General features: G+C 50.1%; 1 protein-coding gene across 2 annotated transcripts; it reads right to left on the reverse strand.

Moving 5' to 3' along the window:
* Nucleotides 1-1,859: 1,859 nt before the first annotated feature.
* Nucleotides 1,860-17,349, reverse strand: AMER1 (APC membrane recruitment protein 1). Of its 2 annotated transcripts, none has more exons than XM_087829410.1 (2): nt 17,263-17,349; nt 1,860-5,729 (listed from the first exon to the last, which is right to left on the reverse strand). In XM_087829410.1, exon 2 carries the CDS (start codon nt 5,628-5,630, stop codon nt 2,208-2,210), a length of 3,423 nt encoding a protein of 1,140 aa, XP_087685536.1. In that variant the 5' UTR covers nt 5,631-5,729; nt 17,263-17,349; the 3' UTR covers nt 1,860-2,207. The 2 variants fall into 2 exon arrangements, with proteins under 2 accessions (XP_087685536.1, XP_087685537.1); XM_087829411.1 differs by having other exon boundaries at nt 17,241-17,344.
* Between the last annotated feature and the right edge of the window lie 3,687 nt (nt 17,350-21,036).

The following is a 21,036-nucleotide window of genomic DNA, read 5'->3' on the forward strand; positions in this document are numbered from 1 at the left end:
AACTGATGTTATGCTTTCAGGGGTACAGCTACTACCAGCCAAGCCTGATTTGGGGGAAGCACTGGACTAACCCCAGTGTGAGAAATGATGACAAAGACCAGCACAAACTATCTCCTTGCCAAGGGGCAATTTGCGCACGAAATCACCTTTGTGACTGGAGGGGGGGGCGGGCAACAGCATCTATTCCCAAGCCAAATTGTCATATTTCAGGAATGGCAGGAGCCCTGCTGACCTCTTAACAGGTAAGGAGATGAGTGGAGGTGGGTGCAAGAACAGGGGTGGCCATCGGAGGAGCAAGGATCATAATTTGGGTCAACACTTCCAGGCAAAAAATGTTCCATATGCTATTTCCAATAAAGAAATTTAAAAGGAACACTCTCGTATTGGTGATTAATGAGAGGCTGAGCCTGGTAGATTAGCCTGTTGCACTGTCTTCCTGACAGCAACTTTCCCCCACCAGTATTTCCAAACTAGTTTAACATTAGAACTGTGTGGATGCAGAGAAAAGAGGGTATCATTAATTCCATAAAGGGCTGCAACTGCCATGTAAATGAGCATCCTGAAGCTTTGCAGAATGAGGGAAGGTCAGTCTTTCCTCTCAAGAAGCCTGGTCCTACCCGGCCAGCATGGCTCAGTGGTTGAGTTGACCTATGAACTAGGGAGGGGGTCATGGTTTGATTTCTGGTCAAGGGCACATGCCTGGGTTGCAGGCTCGATCCCCAGTAGGGGATCTGATCAATGAGGCAGCTGATCAATGACTCTCATCATTGATGTTTCTATCTCTCCCTCTCCCTTCCTCTCTGAAATCAACAGAAAACATATTTTTAAAAAAGAAGAAAAAACCTAGTCCTTTGATGATGCTAAGAACTTGGATAATTGGAAAATGAAAGCTCTTTAGAGAGCCCAGAACAGCAGTCTAGATGCCTTTGGGATCCTGTCTCTTGGGAGTGCTAGTCTGGAGCCTCTTTGCAGCATCCACATGAATGAGTGGGCAAGGCATAAGGAACTTTTTGGGGTTTTTTTGGGGGGGGTCAATTTTCCCTTCTAAGAAACTGGGTTGCATTGAGCTCTGCAAAATCTGAAATCCTTTTCCTGCTGGCTGGGGCAAATGGACCTCTATTTCCTATCCTTCCTCTGGAACATGCAAAAAACCCAACCCCTATAGCCAAGCCTAATTTAGGCTGCTTCTCTTCTTGTATCTCAATTAAAAGAATGTATTCTTTGTGATGAGATTATGGAAGTTTCCTTTGAAGGAAAAAGGAACCAAAATTCAAAAGCACCTACAACTTAGGAAGTTGCAAGCTTAAGAGAAGAAAAGGAAAAAAATTCTATCATTCCAGAGCTCAAGACATAGCAGTGTCTATAGTAAAACCCTATTCTGTCTTCTGTTTGCAACTGGATTAATTTGATCATTCCATTAAAGGGATTAGCATTTTTGTCTTCAACCCAGGCTATGGCAGGGCAGATTAAAAGACCCCCATTTGGTTATAATGCCAAAGTCCACAGCAGTAGGCAGTGAGATACATGCTACATGATCCTCTCTAAGGACAGCTAGCTGGGACAAACAGATTATAGTTACCTGATGTAATGGTGGCAGCTATGCCAAGATGGAATGGAGTGGGGGTGGGGAGGATCTGTACCATAATTTCACATTGCTAACAGCAAACAAGCCCTCTGTCCCCATATAGGAAACAGTGCAGACCTGGCTGTTTATCAGTGGTTCATCATTCACTGGGTCGTAGGGTGGCAGGGGGCACTAGGGGTTCAGCCTGTGTCAAGGATGCATGCCATATATATATATATATATATATATATATATATATATATATATATATATATATATATACACACACACACACACACACACACACACATACACACATACACACACACACTCACTAACTTGGCAACTGGAATAGGCACAAAATTATAGCATCCCAAACCGTACACGGGTCACAAGAAGAAACCCCAAAAGCAAAAACTGGAGCATAGCAGTAGTAGCCTCCTGGGGCAGATGTACTTGAGCTGAATGTGACCAGATGGCAGAAGAGGGAAGTGGGAAAACAGGTGAAAACTCATAGGAGCTTTCCTTGGCCAAAAGGATTTTCAAGTTAAACAGCAACCCCCACCTCTGAACCCCTCTGTCCAACCCCTGATCCCCAATCCCATGCTCAGGCCCCATGCGCCCACTCCAGAATTGATGATGACTACTCAGCTAGGTTTCCATTCATGGCAGTGGAAGAGTAGCTAGTGGGAAGAGAGGCACATTGCTCAGCCTTCTCCTTTGACAGGTCAAGGCTGGAAGCCCCATAGTGGATGGGCTGAGGCTGTGGGGGCTCAGGCCGGATCCTGGGCAGCTGAGGGATGCCATGGGTGATGCCCACAGGCTTGACCTGGGGCAGAGGGCTGGGGCTGAAGCCTCCAGAACTGGAGGAGCAACTGGGCTCATCAGGAGGCAGAAACGTATCTCGAGGCCTGGCCCTCCCACTATGTGGCTGGAGGTTATAACAAGGGCCCATGGGAAGGGGTAGGTGGGAAGGCCGAGCTAGTTGAGGCCCAGATTCCCCAGGTCCCCTTGGCTCTGGCCCTGATACTGACAGCAATACTGACATAGCCACAGGAGGTATGCAACAGGCTGCCTGCCCATATGGAGACTGGCTAGAAGGCCCATCTAACTGACTGGTACTTATCCAGGCAGGGCCTGTCCCCACTGAGAGAGGACAGGGAGCCCAGGCAGGCCAGTCATAGGCCCCTGGAGGCTCAGTATAGAGGGACAAGGGACTGTCTCGGCCCCATTCTTCCTCTTCTTCATCTGAATCTTCCTGCTGAGCCTGAAGCTCATCAGACTCCATGTAGCCCTGGGCCAGGTGGGAATTGGATAGCTCCAGCTCCATGGTCTCTGCAGTATCAAGGGAGCGACTCCTCCTGTTGAGGGCCATGGCAGCAGGTGGAGGTCGTGGGTGCATGCCAGGCAGTCCCAAGTATCGAGGGAGACTACTCACACCCCAGGGCAGGCCTTGGTAGAATCGGCTACGGTAGTTGTTAAAGGCATGTTTCTGGTAGTAGCCTAGTTCAAAAGCTTCTAAAGAGGCTGCAAGGTCCTCATCATTGTGGAACTCAGGATTCTCTTCACATTTGCCTTCCCCATCCCGTTCCACATCCGCAATGTCAAAGGTCACCATGGGGGGCAGCTCAGGGAGGTTTTGAGTAAACGATGAGTCAGTGTCAGAGCTACAGGACATGCTGGAGAAGAGGTTCCCATTGCTAGTGAACTCCACAAGGGCTTGAGAGAAACTCACTGTGGCATTCCCTTCCTTCCCAATCTCCTCTTCCTCTGGCTCTTCGGGGGGTGAATAAGTAGGGTAGGCCCTCCTGGGAGAGCCTCCAAAATTTGCTTCTTGCATGTCTGGCTCAAACATAGCGTCACTCTGAAAGAGCTGCATCAGGCAGGTACTTTGATCCTTCTTGGAGCAGGTTCCCTCAAAACGCTTCTCCAGAGGACGGAAGTCCCTCCAGTCTGGCTGGCTGCTTGCAGTGGCAGGGAAAGCTGACGTGGTTCCTCGGTGTGAAGTCTGAGAAGCCCCTGATGCCCCTGACACCAAGCCCATCACTGATGGGCCTAAGGGCCTCATCTGATACTCCATGATGGGCTTCTCTTGCCGTGCCTGGAACTCTCGGACTTGGGCCTCTCGAGCACGAGCCTCTCGGGCCTGGGCCTCCCTAGCACAGGCCTCTCGGGCACAAACCTCCCTGGCATAGGACTCTCGGGCTCGGGCCTCTCTGACATGAGTTTCCTGGGTGTGGGCCTCTCGAGCATGAGCCTCCCTAGCATGAGTTTCTTGGGTATAGGCCTCCCTGGTGTTAGCCTCCCGGGCACACGCCTCGCGGGCCTCTTGGGCCTCTCGCTGCTCCCGTCGAAGCTCCCAATACAACAACTGCTTCTGGATGGTCACTAGCCGTTCTTCTTCTGTCTCCATTGCACCAGGTGGCCGAGAGGAAGAAAAGGGCTCAATGTTCAAGAAGGGGTCAAATATTTCAGAGCTGCGACCATGGAGGTCATAAAGGCAGTCATCCCCAGGTGGGGAGTTCTCAAGACTATCATCTGGCTCATAGAATTCATAGAGGGCATCTCCACTGTAGCTGTCTCGGGGCAGGCAATCCCTTCGGATAAGCCCTGGGGCCTCCCCTGAATCATCCTCAAATCCAGGTGTGGTTGAGTCATAATATCCCTCATCACTATTGGGGGCAGACTCTTGCTGGTCACTCTGAGGAGTCAAAAGGTCTCCAGGAGCTAAGCAAGGATAAGACTGAACTGGGTCAAAGAGCAAGTAGCCCTGGTGGCCTGGTGAAGTGGTGGGATGGTAGCCCAGATTCAGATTGGGTCTTGGGTACATCTGAGCACTTGCCCACAGATATTCTAAGTCATCATCTTCTTCCGCCTTGACTTCTTCTTCTTCCTCTAATTCCACCTCCTCTTCCTCCTCTTCTTCCTCCTCCTCATCATCTGGCAAGGCCATCTCCTCCCCACCTCCTTGGTAGGTAACCAGGCAGGAACTTCGCTTGGTCCCATCTCGGTTGGCCCTCTGGCCTCCAGAGGCCATGCTGTCTGTCATACTGTCCATGTCCTGCTCTGCTATGATGTCACCACAACCTGTCAGTGAATCAAAACTTTTCAGGGATGTGACATCTCCAAACAAGAGGCTCAGTTGGTCCCCCACAGGGCCATTGAGTGGATTTACATCTCCTGCCACCACTTTATCCCCTGTTTCTGAGCTCTGGGGTTCTTCTGGGCCACTGGTTTTAGGGGCAGGCTTGGGCTGCAGAAGCACTGAGTCACAGACTCTCATGGGTTTTTCTGAATCTTTACAGGTTGTCTTCTCAATGGCTGCTGGAGAAGGCTCTGATGCTGAAGAAACTTTTGGCCCAGGGATATCTTGGGGTTTGGCATTTTCCTTTTTTGGGTCTTGAAGGGTTTCCTCAGCATGGGACAGAAGGACTGAGCTCACATGTTCATGAGGTCTGGCTCTGGGCTCCACAGGCCCCTTGGCTCCTGGCTCACTTTGCTCAGCACCAGAGACCTTATTCTTCCGGTGACGGCGAATACTGCTGAAAAAACCTTTCAGTCCTTTCTTTGGCTTGGGCACAGAGGAAACCCCCCTCTCAGCCCCAGCTTTCTCTATGGCTCCTGCTATAGATGTCTTGCATTTGGAGCCTGTCTCCAAAGCCCCATGGGCACTCTGAGAACTGGCAAGTTGGCAGGGCGACTCAGGCAAAGGTAAGGAGAGGACAGTTCCTTCACTGACAATGTCTTCATGGCTACGGGCTGCTTCACTCAGGCCATCATGGGTCCTGCTCTTGCTAATGCCTTTCTTGGAGCTGCTTTTCCCAGAACCTTTGCTCCGTCCCCCTCCAAAGAAGCTAGGCAGGGTACAGATGCCCTTCTTGCCACCAAAGAGTTTCATGGCAGTTTTCTTCAGCCTACCTGGGCCAGATGAGGGTGGCTCTGACGCTGGCCCTTCTATTGTCTCAGCTGCCTTGTTCTTGGCTCCTTTCTCTGCTCCTTGGTCCTGGGTATCCACAGAGGCTGCTGCTCCCTTGGCCAGAGTAGCTTCGTCTTTTCGGGTTTCCATGGTGATGGAGACAACTCAGGTATGTTCAGCTGAAAATGCAGCCTTCTGGCTTCTGAGCACTGTTATATCATCATCAGTCAGGAAGCATCACAGTTGGGTCTGGAGGAGATGAGAGAGATACAGAGAGATAGTATTGGTGAGCAAGCATCCAGGCAGGGTTTGTTTTCACAGGTGTCTGTGGTTTCAGGCTTGAGTGGAAGCAGAAAGAAAGTAAGAGAAAATGTAGGGAAAAACTTAATGAACTCCATATGGTTGGCTTGCCAGCCCAGCCTCCGCTGGGCCCCAAGGTAGCAAAACCCTATACTGAGCAAAAGGCAGCCATCACCCCTACCTCCTTGCACTGGGCAGGGGGAACTGCAGATGTGAGAAAGGCCCGGTGGTGCTATTGGATGTGGGAGGAGTTATCAAAGGGGGTATATTAGGGAGAGGCAGGAAAGGCAGGAGGGAGGTCAGCTCTGAGGACATAGAATTTTTGAAAAGCATCTGGCAAAATAGCTCACTGAGTCCTCACTGAGCTCTGTGGGGTCCAGGTTTCAAGTTCACATTAGCCCAGACTCTCACTGATATTTTGCCTGGGGCAGGAAAGAGAAATATACCTGAAGTTTCACCTCCTCTCCACAGGATCCCTTAACTGCCAGCAGGACCATGCTCAAGGATCTTCAGAAACCCAGAGAAGGAGCCTCACAGACCCACATTCCAGAGCTGCAGTCCAGGATCAGCTAAGAGTACATTGTGGCCTTGGAACAAGAAACTCTCTGGGCTTCAGTATCCTCAGTCCAAGAGGCCTAGCAGTACGTCCCCCATAATGATTATGTGTGGGGTAGATCTAGGTCAGACTCTACTAACTGTCCTGCTGGGAAGAGATTTTAATGTGGCCCTTGGTCACTGGAACCCTAAGTTCTACTTTGGAATCATGAGGCAGACTGTTTCTTCTCTACTCCCTTCATTATTTTGGCCCCCATCTCTAAAGGGAACTCCTTGAAGGCACAACTCCACATGATTCCTGTTCCTGGCCTGGGAGTTAGGCTCTCAACATGTATTTAAATAAAAAAATAAAAAAACCTGGTGCGAGGCACACCCTTCTGGTCTAGGCTCACAATCCTCCAAATGTCCAAATGCCACAGAGATGGTATAAAAAGAAGGGGAAAAAGCTACCATCCACCCCTAGCTACAACACATGCTCCCCCTCCAGTGCTAATCTATTCATTCCAGTCACTACAGCTGGTCAGTGGCTGGATAAGTGAGCAGCCTACTAAAACCCAGTGACCCTTCCCTGGAAAGTCCCTCACCAGTATGTCCTTCCTCTGTAGAGTAGCCACTAGCAGACAGGGAGCTAGGATAACGGAAGAGAGGCAGAACAGCTGCTGGGAGCCAGAGGGAGAGGTAAGCACCACTATTGTCCTGGGAGCAGCTGGCTAAGTACATCAATCCTGATTGGTTGCCACCATAATAACAGTCATGTATTCACCTCCAGTGGGAGACAATGGACCAGCACTGAGGGTGGAGGGAGGCTGTCAGCTACACTCTAGCCTCTGACCTCAGAGGAACCCTCCTGGAGCCTTGATCCTGTTTTGCAAACATTAATTTTGTGCCTTGAGCCTTGCTTGGCTTGATATTTGAATCATGAGTGTGATCAGGCTCCCATCAGGGGAACTCTGCAGAACTGAATACTAAACTTGGAGCAAGATAATGGCTGGCTATGCAGAAAATAAGAGAAAAAACTTCATCTGATCCCCTCTCTGCAGAGATTTGTACTGCCATCTGCTCAGGTTATGGTATTTTCCCCATGTGACATATTTTTACATGACATTGTTCCAGCTTAGTCCTGCAACTGATAGCTCCAATAGACAGTGCCACCCCACCCTGCAAATACACAATCATACATACTCACAAAACCACTCAGAGTCCCGACCCCAAGGTCTGATGGGTATAGGGGCCCTATCATATATTTGACCCATCCCCTACTTTCCAAAGTGCAGATGTTTTTACCTCAGACCTGAAATTACTGTCATTATGGTTTGGGCATGAGAGAGATGGGGTGGCATTAGTGCAGTTGCTTGTGAAACTGTATTCCCCTCTGTGGAATTCATGAAACAAATCTCTCCTAACATTTGGTAAGTGATAGACATTGAGCACAACGATGCAAGGTGGGACAAGAAGGGGGAACCCCTAGGGCTTGCTTTTGGGAAATTCCTAGGCTAACTGGTAGAGAGTCTTATATGTAACTGAAAAGCACAACAGGACACAGGCCTTAAAGAAGAGCCCCTATTATTGCTTAAGCTTTGGTGGAGGGTTACAATTCAGCCTTCCATTCATGAGGAAATCTAGGCCCATATGATTTTTCACTTGGCCTATGGTCTTCCTTGATGCCAATTCTGGGCTCAGAAAATCTACCTTGAGGAGGAGGCATTCAATCTGAGTAGAAATGGCAATGATTTAGGGGAAGGGATGGGTGAGACTAGGAAGTGTGGATTGGCTTAGATTTCCTTGTGAATGGAAGGCTGAATGGTCCTCCTGGGTTTAGGGCTGTGGGGCAGTCCCTTTGGGCCTTCTTGCTGCCCTTACTCCTGTGTTCCATTGGGGTAGAGGCCAGCCCAGTGTTCTCTATATTGTCCTCTTCCCTGCAACAGGCATCTGTAGTATGTTGTGAAAGGAACCATGGGTCACAGACTGGGGGCCAGGCCATGCCAGGGGATCCTGAACAGGCCAAGGCATCCCTCTGCAAAGTGCAGATCAAACCAGCTCTTCTATCTATCCCCCCATCTACCCAGTCCACTGCAGTGGTGTGGGGATTAGATGGGATAATGGACACCAAAAGTATTTTATAAACTGTGATGTACAGTGCAAATGAGAAAGATTAGCATTCCTGTTATTACCACATTCCTGGTCAGGTCGCAGTTACTTAGGAAGTAGCAGATCCTGTGTAAAACACTGCTTATTTGGGAGAGCCATTTACTGTGAGAAGCCTGAGGGACCACCTGTCTTGGCCCACATTGAGGAGTAGCCAGGTATGAGGGAATTTTAAAGATGCATGTGGATTTATACAAAGTCCTTTCATAAGGGCAGTTTAAAAAGCCCTCTGATTGTGGGAGTGGGTGAACTAGGTAGGACTATGTCTTGGGACTGAGATTCTTTCCCTCTAGCTTCAGGCCTTCTTCCTAATTAGGCCCAAGGTTGTCTTTGCTGGCAAGAACCAACCTCAAAACTGTGCTATCCCCCTCTTCCCTGCCTAGTCTCTCCAAGGGCCATGCACTCCCCATAGCCACTCACAGTGTCTCTGCCTGCTTTCCTCCAAGACAGGAGGACAGTAGATTGCAGTAATGACTCATAGCTGGTAGCCTCCTAACCCAGCCCCACCTAGCCACTTTTGGTTCAGGTCCCTTCTCTACTTTTTCTTGCTACCCTTCCAGGTCCCAGTGCTGACCTTCCTCAATGGGCTATGCTGCCTTTACCTGGTGCCACAGAGTTCACTGACCAGGAGAGTGAAGTGGGGCAGAAGGCAAAGGGGACAACAAGGGACAGATTTTGCAGCTTCCCCAGGCTGGGACTGGCTCCCATCATGGTTCCTGCTAAGAAAGTGGTCCTGCCAAACACAGGGCCTTGCAACCCTTAGGTTCCTCAACCTGTGTGGCTATCTAAGTTTCAGGTAGACAGATGGGTTAAGGGAACCGCTAAGGTTAAATTGTGGCCCGTGGCAAGGGCTGTTGGCAGCAGCTGCTGCTGTCGTGGCAGGGTGTGGGATGTGGCCATCCCTGCTCCCAGGGCCAGCCTCAGTCCATTCTGGGACCAGTGGAAGGCTGGCTACTAGGGAAGAGCTTTTTCCTTCTCCTTCCTCTCAAAACACAGGCAGGAGACCAACCACAAATCTGCCTCAGGGACCCTTCTTGGTGAGGAAGAAACAGCTGTAGCCTAAGCCTTGCCTGTTCTGGCCCAGCTTCCTGGGGCCAGCTCAGCAAACTTAGAGAAGGCCAAGTTCAGGAAAGGAGTATGTGGATTAGTGCTGTAGCTCCAGAGGCATGGTCCCAGTAAGCCACAATCCCTCAGAACTTCAAGCAGTTTTCCTGGGGGCAAGCCCACTCTGGGCCCATCCTGCCACTGTATATGGAGATGGGCTGAGGAAGGAATGGAGAGGATAGGGAGCCCTACCACTGCCCCCCCCCCCCCCCCATCCCTGAAAGTCAGCCAGTTCTGCACTGTAATCAGCTCTGCCCACCTGGGAAAAATCAAGTTCTTTCAGTTTCCTCAGCTGAAAACTGAGGCTATTGAGATGTCTACCTCTTAAAGCTATTATGAAAAAACAAAGCCAATGTACATAAAGTACCAAGTACAATGCATTATATAGCAGAGGCTCAAAAACATAGCAATTAATTTTTAAAATATTTATTCAAACTATAGTTGGACAATTTCTAGCAGCAAAATTACCCCCATCAGGGTTGAGTAGGGTGCTTCCAAGGGCTCTGTGGATAAGTCACCAAACCACCTTGGACCTCAGTTTCACCAAATGGAAAATGAAGGCAACTGTGTAGTTATATCACAGGAGGCTTTACTTTCTCTTTTAGCTGAGCTTTGATATTCAAGGACCAAAAAGTTGCCTCCAGTCAGTTATGGCTAACAGCTCTGGATTATCTGGGAATTTCAACTAGCCTAGGCCAGAAAGGTCAGCAATTCAAAGTAAGCTAAAAGTACCAATATCAAAGGAAATGGAAATTAACAGACATCCTTCACCCAACTCACTAGTTTATAAAGTGCTCGCCACACCCTAACCCACTATTTGCCCTTCTCAGAAATTCCCCTGGTAGGAGATGGTAACTCCTTGTCACAGAGAAAACTGTCTAGGCTTGGAAAAAGATTTGCCTACGCTCATACAATGAGATAGTAACAGAGCCACATCAGCTCCCAGGTCTTTTGAGGCCCAATTCCATGACATTCTGCTGCATTGTGCTGGGCCCCAATCAAACAATAAAGACTGAGAGCAAGGACTGTGCAGGTGCCTGTCACACAAGAGCCATCATCTCCCCCTTCCATCTCATTCCTGTCCCAACCCAGCTGAACCTTTTCTCTGAAGCATTTCCAGTAGTCACTGGCTGCCACTGTTTTGGCCTCATCTAGCACATTCCAAAAAGCCTGCTGACCAGAACCCAAGGGATGCCAACCCAGCTTGTGGCTGCTCTCCTTATCAACAACACCCCCATCCCCAAACCATGGAAAATGTTCCTCTACTTTCTTTTCCCTTGGGATATAAGTTTGGGGGGCCAAAACAAAGGTTCAAACAGAAACCTGCCAACTGGACAAAGATGCAAAATTTGAGCTATTATTTAAAGAAAATTACCTATGAAGATATATGAAACTTAATCACCTATTTCTAAAGCCCACAGACAATGTCCACTCTCAAAACCATTTGTTCAGGGCCTGAAGGAAGGGCCCAGCTTGGCATCTTTTGGTAAGCTGTAGAGGCTGCTGGCAGAACTCCACCCAAGCTACCCTGCAACCACACCCTCCACTAATTTTCAGCCTTTCTGTTGAGGGGCACCTCCTCTCAAGAGGGCATCCCACCAATTCTAGAGGCAGCACAGACCTCCACTGGGCCCTCTCTCCCCTGCTCTTACTCACTGACCATCAGTCTCTCAACTGAGTTATTAACATACTCAACCTTGGGTAATTCATACTGACAAGCCTCAGTCTGTCCATTCATCTCTTTGGGATGGACCCTCCTTCATCGTATACTCACTACATCTAGCACTGAACAGGAGCTCAAACAACACTGGTTCAAATGAATTCCAATTCAGCTGAAGTTTGTCAGTCCAGAACTAAAATGCAAGCTTTACTCCTTATAGGTTGTGAGGTTTGAGAAAGTGGCCTAACCTCTCTGAGACTCAAACGCCTTATCTATAAAATGAAGAAAATGCTACCTATCCTGCAGGATTGTGGTGAAGATTCAAGATGATAAATGTGAAGGGCAACTGGCTCACTAGATACTGAGCAGATGTTCAATAAAAGACCCTGGTGATGGGGACTCTTTCAGCCACCTTCTCCACTCCAAATCCTTAGCTGCTACCCCATGTCCTCTAAAGATGACACAAGCCCCTTAGCTGAGCTCCCTCTGATCTCCACATGCTGCAAAGTTGACATTCCACCTCCTGCCTCCCCCCTTTCTATCTCATCCATCCTGCACACCCTTGCCAGATTCATTTTTTTTTTACAACCCTGATTTCAGTGCATCACCCTTCTACTTACCAAATTAATCCACGTTGTCTACAGGATCTGGGCCAAATCCTTTTGCCTGACTTTCAAGACTTGCTCTCCCTGTATGCCTCCTCCAGGTTTCCTAGCCTCAACCCTCTGCCTCTTAGCCCCAGCCCCCAATACACAGGGGCTTCTTCAGTCTGGGAGATCTGGTCACCCAGATACCACCTCCCCCAAGAAATGGGCTTTCCTGGTGAGTCTTCTTGGTGCACCCAGCTTTCTCCTTAGGCTGCTAAGGTTCCCTGCCCAGGTCACCGGGAACAAGAGGGACTCTTAGGGCCACCTACTTGCCACTCCCCTCTCAGGCTCCCAAACCTCCTTAGAGAGGAACCTCCCTGAGATGGAAGCCATGCCTACAGAGTAAGGCTTCCACTATGTTAGTACTAACAGAGCAAAGGTAAGATAGGAGACAGGCGCCACCCCCTGAACCCCAGTTCAGATGAAGAACAAGAGAGAAGTTAACCTCAGGCAAACATGTGATGAGGCAGTGGAAGGAAGCCTTCAGAGGAGAAAACAAGCCAAGTGAACAATGGAGACCCCTGACTTTCCTGTGTATCCACTCCCGCATACAAACCATAACCTATATGAGAGGCCAGTTAAGGCAACTGAGGCTTAGGAGGGGACCAGAATCACCGTGCTTAGAGGAAGAAGCCTTGAATTAGGGGCCAGGAGCTTTGTGCTTTTGTGTAAATTGGGCAAATCCCTTCTTTGTTCTGGGCCTCAGTTTCCCCATCTAGAAATGGGAAATTGGACCAGGGATACACTTGCCCCAGGATTAATGAGAAGGTGGGGGAGGGTAGTCCTGTGCCCACATTTTTAGTGCCTGCTGAGTCAGGAGGTTTGGTGGGGGCATGTGATTTTAGGGGTCCTAGGTTTCTCTGGGAGGCCTGGATCCCTGGCTCATTGAGCCCAGTCCACCACTGCAGGACCAAGATGCACTGTGGCCTAGCTTCACTCTTCATACCTGCACTCCACAACTCTGCTCAACATTTTACCCTTTCAAAATGCACTAGGCATGTCCTGTGAATATCTTCTATTTGTCCAGAGAGGACGGGTAGCACAACAGGCACAGGAACAGTCCAGCCCTCTTTCCCCTGAGAAAAGCTGCAGCCCTTAAGAGGGCAGGCTGAGGAGTGCTGGCTGGAAAAGGGAGCCTAGTATCTGCTTGGAAGCCACAGGGGAAAAATACCTGCAGGAGATGAAAGTAATGAAAACTCTACAACAAGAAATACAGGTCGAAGGGTTTCAAAGGCCCCTGCAACACCAGCATGTCTGCCTCTGACTCTACCAAGACCCCTTGAGCCATTTTCTCCATTGTTCATATTATCCCTTAGTCCCAAAAGGGGAGGTACAAGGGAGCAATGCACCCTCATTCAGCTGGCATCTGCACCTCTGCAGTGATTCTGGTTTCTGTCCCTGTCTTGCCAGAGATACACTTACACATGCACAGGTTTGAAAAATAAGACCAAGAAGAAGAAATGAAAGGCTCTGTGATTATTTAATTCAGAGAACCGAAGTCAGAAGTTGGAGAGAGAGTTTAATGCACATGAAATCTCCAATGGATTGTTAAGCAGAAGAGCAGCGGTGGCAAGCTGCTCTCAACTCCACCAATACACACAAACACACACACACACACACACACACACACACACAAACACGGTTTAAGTATAGCACAAGAGGCTCAGATTAGGTCTGAGAAAGAACTTCTTGGCAGTGACATGGGTAAAGTGATACAGGAAGGCAATGAAATACCAAAAGGAGGTTTTGCATTTATCACCTATCTTGTCTGCCTGGACAGGATTCAAAGCAGGGGAACTTATGGAATAACATTGGGAATGCCCTCTTTTAGCTGCAAGTAGCATATGTGTGAGGGGTCTGGAAGCCCTTTCTTCCTCTTTGGTTATGTAAGCAAGTCAGTGACCTGCCAGGCTTGCCGCTATTCCTCTCATTCTCTTATTTCCCTGAACAAGTGGAGCAGGGCTGTTCCCCCCTCCACCACCTCCCACACACACTTTCCAAGAGTGTAAATCTTATAGTTCTTGGGGAATTTTTCACACCTCCACTATGCTAGAAGAGAATCATTGGATTGCCAACATCTTCCAACTACTTCCCTTCCTTCTGAAAGTTTTAACTCCCCTGACAGGCTGCAAACCAAGATCAAGAAGCACAAAAGAATCATGTTAGGGGAGGAGAAGCCCCCAGATGGAGCCCCCAAGCTAACATAGCACCCCTTCACTCTTGAGGAATGGGTGAGGTGAGATGAGGAGTTGATTAACTGAACGGAGGCCATTGGACACAGTGGGATACAGGGAAAATAGCCACTGCACAGGAGGGAGTAGCCTATCCCCCTATTCCTAAATGCTGTGTGACCTTAAGCAAGTCCTGGTTGCTTTCCAGGGCTCAGGATTCCCATATGGAAATACAAAAGTTCTAACTGGCACTCCCTGAAGGCCTGTCCAGCTGAAAAGAAGGGGATCAGCAGAGGCTTGGGGGACACTTAGGCTCCACCACGTTGGTATGTAGGCTCCAGGCTCTCTCCTTCCCCCTCCCCAACCCCCACAAGGCAGAAGGAAGGCTGACATGGTATAACTTCCTTCTAGAAATAGCCTACTCCTCAGTTCTACTTCCAGATCCAAAGGTGGCTTCTTACCTTCCCAACTTATGGCATGTTTCTAATCTTCTTCTAAGACTCCATGCTAAAACCCTTGCTAAAACTCCAATTTATTGTGGCATATTTACATACACTCCCCCAAAACCTTCTAATTCCCCATTCTTTGATGGCTCCTTCCCCCATGACCAGAGATCCCCATTCTACAGCCTGGCATTTGGGAACCCCCACCACTGGGCACCAAACATCTTAGAGTCATACAAATCTCAACCAGAAAATGCCCAGTCACCTCACTCGGCCTGCCTGCCAGCAACACCCCTCCTATTCTTAATTTTGCTTATACCACTACCTTTTGCCTTGCCAAATCCCTCTACTTTCTGGAAGCTTCCCAGGATGATCCCCTTGCATATAGAGATCTATCTCTCCATGTTTTGTCTCTAAGCTCACAAATCAGCAACCAAAAATATGTGCAGTCTGGGGTCTGGGCAGTCCAGATCCTATCTTGCTGTTGAAGGGAGATATCATGATTTTTCTTCTTATAATTTCAACCCATCCCCCTTCTCTATCCTCATTAAGCATACTCACTAACTACCTGAGCCTTGAGTATCATTTATCTAATCCCTTTCACATGGATCAGGACAGGTGCAAGTTAGAGAGGCAAAGGCCTTGAAAGCTCTGCAAAGAAAGGAAGTCCTAGGGAATTTCTTAACTGCTTTGCATTGCTAGGCTTTGAGAGGGTTGTGGCTGAGTTCTAGGTTGCATTTACCCCTCTGAGGGGTTATGAGAGAACTCAGACATCCGTGATATCAGAGAGACAAAGTAGAGGCAGGGAAACTTAATTATCATTTGCCTACTATTATAATTTAAGCCAGAAAATGCCCAAAGGACTCAGGCAGCTTGGAAGAGTTCTGAGAAAGAAGTCATCATGGATTTCAAGAGACAGGCAGGAAAGGCACTGAGGAGGGCCCAGAGTTGGAGCCAGAGAGGAAAAAATTTGGACATGTAGGATGAGTGGGTTTGGGTGTGGGAAGGGGAGTTACATAGGGTGGATCTGTTAGGTGGCTGTTGCTTTGAGGCAGCGGAGACAACTGGTCCAGCCCTGGGCTGGAGATGCCCAGCTGCAAGTTAGGGGGTTTGTGTTGACACTGGAGGAGATGAGAGTAGTACTGTATCTGCAGTACTTGCTGGTGTCACAGAAGTCCCCAGCTGGCCTTCCTCCCAAGTGAGGGATTTACTGGTCTCATTTTCTCCTCTCAAATGGTTCTCCACCCTCTGAGGCTGATCAAAAGTCCATGAAGGGCCTGCCAACTCCTGGGTTGTTCCCTCTCTCCTGCTCCTCCCGACGGCCTAGAGTCCATTGACAGAGGCACATCACCTGCAGTGACTGAGCAGTGACGGCCTAATGAGGGGAACTGCACTGGGGAAGGGGGCTCTGCTGGAATCCCCAGTGGGAATTGCAAAAGCTCAGTGCCCTCCACTCTGCCCATAACCACGCGGATGCAGCAGGCAGCCGCAAAGGGAGGTGTTTTGGTGCGGGATGACACGCCTTGACCCTGCAGCCCAGGTCAAGAAGAGCCTGTCCAAAAGAAGGCCTGGTCTGCGGGGCCAGTACAGCTGCGGACTGGGAGGCCTGGACTGTGGTGTGCTTGGTGGGCACAGCCCCTCTCTCATTGCCAGGGAACCTAGGCAGTCTGGCGGTCACCAGTGTCAGAAATGTCTGCAGTAGACAATGACAGCGGCCCGGCAGGCTGGGTATTTTAAGTAACTGCGAAGTTGGAGGGTTTGGCTGCTTCTCTAGATTCCTCAGGACACTCAGTGTTTTCCCTATTTCAATAAGTGCTCCATTGGCCTCTGACACAGAAACCCCCTCCCAGAGTCGTGCTTATCGCTATTTTGAAACGGGAGGCTGGAGAGAAAAAAACAAACCAGTGCCCCACCTCCCCTGAGGGGAGAGGAGGCCCGGCAAAGGAGGAGTAAAAGCGGCCTTGCAGTTCTAACCCAAGGACTACCTTGAACTGCAGCTGTATCCCAAGGTCCAGCAAGAGCCCGCTTGTCAGTCAGCCTGTCCGCGGGGGCGGACGCCAGATGCGCCTGGAGGCCCAGGAGCAGGGGGCGCGGCTGGTTGGGGCCGCAAGGCCCAGGTTCTGAAGGGAAGTGGGCAGCTTATAAGCCAAACTGAGCTCCCCCAGGGAGGAGGCAAACAGTGTAGATGCCCCAATCTGTCTGACCTAGGCCAGCGCGTTGGCTTGGTCCACTGAGGGAAGAGGCAGGAGATGCGCGGGGAGGGGAGGGGGAAGGGAGGGGCGGCTGCCGGGCTGCAGGGATAAGCGATACCCGCTTAACCCAGCAATTCCAGCTAATGTGCTACAACAAAGCTGCAGAGCTCCCGGCCTACAAATGCATCTCTGGGGGTACTGGCTGGCGGCTCCCCCCCCCCCCCCCCTCGGGACCACGCTGCAGCACGTGCGGGCCTCATCACCGCCTCCGAGAGAGCCCAGAGGCTGGGCCGAGGCTAGCCCGCCCGCCGGCCCGCCCTCTTCCCCCACCCCCCAGCCTCGGCGGCCCACGTCCAAAGGGGCTTTGTTCTGGCCCTCACTGGACAGTCCTCAAAGAGGGTTCCAAAAGGGAGCGGAGCGGAGAGCGGCCTGGACGCCAATCGGCCCAGCCCTAGAGCTCCTCTCCGGGCGGCCAGACCTGAGCACGCGGGACTGCACCGGATCGCAGGCAGGCGGAGCCTCCTGGCTACCCCCAACGCTTACCCGGCCCGGTTCGTTTTCCAACCTGTTATTGTCTGCTGCGCCGCCCTGGCCCAGGCTTGGGCCTCGGCTGCCAGCTGCCTTGGCTGAGACCGCGACGACCGCTGCTTCTGCCGCCGCCACGGTTCCAGTCACCTCCTGCACTGGCTCCCCTTCCCCAGGCTCTGGGCAGCTCCCCCATACCCCCTCCCCCCAACTCCACAGCCACGGGGTGGAGCGGCTGCGCCATGATTGGCAGGCGAGTGGCCCAATGGCCAAGGTGGGAAGGCGTGCCCCGCCCCGCCCACTGTTTTCCTTCGAGCCTTTCTCTTTAAATGCAAATAAGCCTGAGCTTGGTGTTGGCAGGGGGCGGGGAGGGTGCAGAACCCCTCACTGGGACTCCCCACTCCCGCCCCCACGCATGGCGGGTGGCTGCTTGGGGACACCGCGAGCTTGTGGGGCCGATTCCAACCCAAAAGGGCTCGATGGAGCCCTGGAGCTAGGTTTCGGTTTTGCATGAGTCGCATTTCCGTGGGCGGTGCAATCGCGCTGTGGCTCCCAGGTTGCCAGCAGGCAGTTTATTCCAAAGATAGAGACTAGCGGAGAGAGGCCAGGTGGAGTGGCTGGGGAGAGCCGGGGGAGGGGGGGGGGGCGGGGACGACACGACTGCAAAGCCCTTTGGGACCTCGTGGGGCCCAACCTTAAGTGTGGAGAAGGCCCAGCCTCGCGCGCTCCCAGGCCGCTCAGAGGAGGGACTCACCTGCCAGGAAAGCCAATTGCAGTGCCCGCGCCCCAGCTTCATCTGCCTCTTCGGCACACCACGGCCTTTGGGGCCCATCTAGGCCAACTTCCACCGGTTACCAAAGGGCCTGCTGCTGGCCAGAGAAGGGGAGGTGTATCTCCGAGGTCGCCCAGCTCTCCAGCGACAGGGGCAGATTTGGAATTCAGAACTCCGGGGGCTCCCTGTCCAGAGCTGCTTTCACTTTTCTTCTCTGGAGAGACCTGTTTCCGAAGTTTGACCCTCACTCAAATTTCCCACCTTTCAAGGAACTGGAGGGGATTCCCAATATCTACAGAGGCCTCCTCAACCTTTTAATGGTGAGCCAAGCTTTGTGCAGTTTCCTGCCCCTGAAAAGGCTAAATATTGACAACAAAAAATCTTGTCTGCTCCCAGACTGGAGGTCTCAAGGCTGAGGGCAGACTGAGGAAGCCTGTACTAGTTTTGCCAGCTGCAGTGCCTGGGAAGTGTCAGGGGGGCCAGTCAGACCTTAGATCTCTAACTAGGCTAAGGGCATTATGTGGCATTAGTGGCTGCCAGGGCCAGGTACGCTGAAGCAACAAAGAATCCAGTTCTACCACTAGTTCAAGAATATCCAGAAGGCCCATCCCTAAAACTGTGTGAATGTCTAAAAACAGATGTTGAGGGGGAGGTGAGGGGGGATTGGAGCATAATGCTGGCCATTTTTGCATTGCAGGAGGAGTGTTCTCTGTTGCTCTACTGGGTCCTTTCTGCCTTAAAAAGATCCAGCTGTTAAACTGGTAAGAGGAAGACTGCTGTCTCTGCAAGTGTGGAGCACAGGAACTCTCATGGCTGCTGGGGCTGAGATCTGGCTCCAGCTCTGCCTCAGACTTGGAGTATTATCTTGACTGATCTTTTTTCCTTTCTCTGCCAGTCCATCACTTCATCTCCACAAGGAGAGGGTAAGACTGGTCAAGCTCCTTGATTTCTTCCAGCTCTGACAGTTCAGCTCAAATCTTTCTATAATATTCTGTGATGTTCTATGACCTTCCATGACATTCTTTACATCTCCAACAAATATCAGCAATTTGAACATCAGACATCCTGTCCTAGTCCTAAATCTAAATAAATTACAGGGAGGAGAGGCTGCCACTGGCTGGCTCATTGTGGGACTTTGTTGAGCAAGTACCTTCTCCTTCCTAGCCTCAGTTTCCCCATTTCATTGGCTGGACTGACTATATTATTTCCCTGGTGCTGTGGTTTCTTGCTTTGCAAAGTCCTGATTCTCAATTGTTGGACCTGATTTGGAGGTATCTTTTTCCCAGTGCCTCCTTTATAGGCTTCCTCACTACCTCGTTCCTCTGGTTGCTTTCCACCTGTTCATATTTCATCCATAACCTTGATAAAGTAGGCCAAAGATTACAATTTGGAGAAGACAGTTTCCAAATCTTGAGCCCAGGTAAACACAGGTCCAGGATAGTGTCAGGGAGAGAGGTATGCAAGTAGTCAAGTAGTGGGCTTGAAATAACCCTGAAGCGAGGGGCACTGTTGCACTGCTCTTGTCACAGGATCTAGTCCTCTCTGTCCTCTGCTCATCTGTCAAACATTCTGCCATAGCAGTCAGCTTTGGGGCTGACAGATATTAAACATTCGGTTGGGCCCAAAAGAAATAGGGCTTCAGGAAAATGAGAGTAGTCTTCGACATACTAAAGAGATCTCCCAGCTGGGTGTCTTTCTTCTTGGTCCTGATATTTCTAAGTCTCAGGAGAAGATTATGTATGTGCACATTAAGGGGGACAGGATGTGGGAGGGGGTGGCACAGCTCCTTGTTTGTATGGCCCACTCCTCCCTAGGGACAATATAGGGAAAGGCCATCTATGGGCATAAACTTGTACCTCAAAGTGCCTTCTTGAAGAGGGAGCCCTACAGGCCCCCAATCCACATGCTGACTGACACATGATCAACTTCTTTGGTCACTATAGGGGTTGCTGTCGAGGATCAAGAATATCTTCTTAAGTTTCTTCACCTACAAAATGGAGATAATCCCTCTGCTGCTCAGCATCTTATGGTTGCACTGAAAAGTCCATGAGAACAGACATGTAGGCTTTCTGGAGGCCATTTCATGAATTCAAGTAGACAGACTGGTCCACTAAAATTCTCATTTCTTTCTTCACCAAAGGTCCTATGGGCACCTCCTATTTTCCAGGCCTGGTGCTAGGCATTGGGAGGAGGGGGTACAGTAGTATCCTAGGAAAAAGGGGGCTCTGAGGATGGAGTTGTGAAATGAGCTGAAAACTAGACTAGAGGTCTGACAAAGGTGAACTGGAGCATTGTGGATGAAGAGATTCCTTCTCCCCAGGTGGGGAGGGTCATCAGACAAAAGTTCCCTGAAGGTTGGCCTTTATGATTATGCCAACTCAGAGAAATAGGGGAAGGATTCCTGCTCAATCCAAAGCTCATCAGTGTGAGAGGTTACAATGGGTTGGGCAAGATTCTGGACCCCTGGGGCTGAGTATTTGTATAGAGGGAGAGGAAGAGCTGGAAATAAGGGTAGAAAGATAGATCTGGGGCCAAAGTGTGAAAGACCATGACTGTCAGGTTAAATTGAGGCTCAGCTGGCTATGTTTGTCCTTCCCAAGAAACCAAGCAGTATAGTGTAGTAGCTCTGCTACCAGACTTCCTGGGTTAGGGTGCTAGTCCCACCACTTAGGAGTGGTGTGAACTGGGCAGGTTATTTCATCTCTCTGAGTCTCCATTTTCTCTTCTGAAAAATGGGATAATCCATATTATGGAGTTGTGATGAGAATTAAATAAGAATTCCATGTGAATGCTTAGCATAAAGCCTGATACATATGAAGCTTTCAATAAATGTTAGCTGCTTCTACTGTTATTATTGTTGTTGTCTGCTTATGATCCAATATACGTAGATTCAAAGTTGTAGAACTCATAATATGACTTTGAAACCACTTTTTGATATAAACACACATGAACTGTGATTCCTTATACACAGATTCCTTTTCATTGTGCAGAGCTACACTGTTTCCCAGGGGAGAGAGTCTCTGTTTACCTTGGTATGCTCAG

This window comes from Miniopterus natalensis, chromosome X, assembly GCF_054644295.1.
Source record: "Miniopterus natalensis isolate mMinNat1 chromosome X, mMinNat1.hap1, whole genome shotgun sequence".
Lineage (NCBI taxonomy): Eukaryota > Metazoa > Chordata > Mammalia > Chiroptera > Miniopteridae > Miniopterus > Miniopterus natalensis.

What these genes read in the sequence shown, in the direction of transcription:
- AMER1 (XM_087829410.1), bottom strand. Translation starts at nt 5,630, where the DNA reads ATGGAAACCCGAAAAGACGAAGCTACTCTGGCCAAGGGAGCAGCAGCC.